Source organism: Haplochromis burtoni, unplaced genomic scaffold, assembly GCF_018398535.1.
Source record: "Haplochromis burtoni strain Fernald_Lab_line unplaced genomic scaffold, NCSU_Asbu1 Contig_55, whole genome shotgun sequence".
In the NCBI taxonomy this organism is placed as follows: domain Eukaryota; kingdom Metazoa; phylum Chordata; class Actinopteri; order Cichliformes; family Cichlidae; genus Haplochromis; species Haplochromis burtoni.
Window position 1 is genome coordinate 376,003 of NW_024582416.1, and position 1,427 is coordinate 377,429.

General features: G+C 43.6%; 1 protein-coding gene across 3 annotated transcripts in view; it reads right to left on the minus strand.

Annotated features, from left to right (window-relative positions):
• arhgef10 (Rho guanine nucleotide exchange factor (GEF) 10) overlaps positions 1-1,427 on the minus strand; it is a 46,375-nt gene that overhangs the window by 15,898 nt on the left and 29,050 nt on the right. For all 3 annotated transcript variants that reach the window (XM_014333601.2, XM_005922385.3, XM_005922382.3), the window contains one exon: positions 1,303-1,424. In XM_014333601.2, the coding sequence (XP_014189087.1) occupies positions 1,303-1,424 (122 nt within the window). The remainder of the gene's footprint in view (positions 1-1,302; positions 1,425-1,427) is intronic.

Consider the following 1,427-nt stretch of genomic DNA (forward strand, 5'->3'; position numbering starts at 1 on the left):
TCAAGGTGCTAAACAGAACAACGTAGACACTATAGAATAAACTCACGGTTAACAAAGTGAACAACAACATAAAACATGATACAAAATGACATCAACATACGAGAAAACTGGGAACTCAAAAAGCTTCGTATCGTCCTGAGATTTTTCCCACCCTCCTGTGCTCTCTGTGTCAAATCTGCATTTCTTTTCCCGAATTCAGTTGCTTCCCATTTGTTAGTCCTTTGTCTGCTTTGGGTTTAGTTTCCTTTTTCGTTCTCTCGGTGAGGCTCAGCCGTCCTCCCAGGTGTCTCCGGTCTGCCCTCATCCCTCATCGCTGTGCGTGTCCCTGAATTTTGGATTCCTTGTTTCTGGCCAGCCTTTGTGTTGTGTTTTGTTGAGAGCAGCGTTCATTTCCTGTCTCCCGTGTCCAGCATTTGTGTCCAAATCCTGCCTGCCACACGGCCGTCTGTGACGGCGTCGCGGTGCGTGAGCGGTGAATTAGACGTCCCAGATTACTGCTTTTTCCCACCAAAAATTCATCACAAGTCAAGTGTAATTAAACTTTGCTCTGAGCAGTTGAATTGTAGTAAGAGAAGTTTAAATAAATCTGATGACGCTGCAGAGGAATTCTTCAAAACAGGAAAACTGTGTTTCAAAATGACGACCACAGCGTTGTTCCACCACAGTGGGAAAAAACCAGTCATGACATCTTTGAGCTAATTTCTCAAGTTGACTCACACAGAGGGATTTATGTGTCTGCTTCCTGAGCAGATAATCATGTATTTACAGTATTATTGATCCAGCTGGTCAATCAATGACAGACAACACCAGGTAAAGTGTTTTTATAATATTAAGAAGGTGAATTCATACTTTGAGTGATTCTTCCAGCTTATTGGCTGTTGCATCCAAACTGAGCCCTGACACTGAAGACTAAGTCAGAAGGTATGAACGTTTACAAGCTACAACTTTTTAGCTTCATTTTCTACTCTTGCTGCAATATCACATATTTATAGATAGATGAAAAGATTAACTGCTATTTTCACACCAGCAGCAAATCAGTGAACACCACAATCACATGCAGTGTGCTATTTTTCACTGAGTGAACTAACACGACCAAAATAAAACGACCTCTAATCCATTCGGTCAGGTGAGATTATTTTAGCCAGCGCTGCAAGAAACGCCGTATTACTTCAGTGTGGCCTGTGGTACCTGTGAACTACACCTGCCACAGTTATGTGGCATCATTGTGACACAGCTCGAACCAACTGATCCACCGAGTCGCTGCGCAGATGATCCAAGGGGAAAGAAAACAAAGCGCCTCACCTTAAACTCCTGCAGTTTGGACATGACCACGGGCATTTGTCGAAGCAGCAGGGGGTGTTTCTGCTTCTTCATTTGATTTCCATCATCCTCTGCAAAGAACCAGCCCTGCACATTGTCCTCCTCTG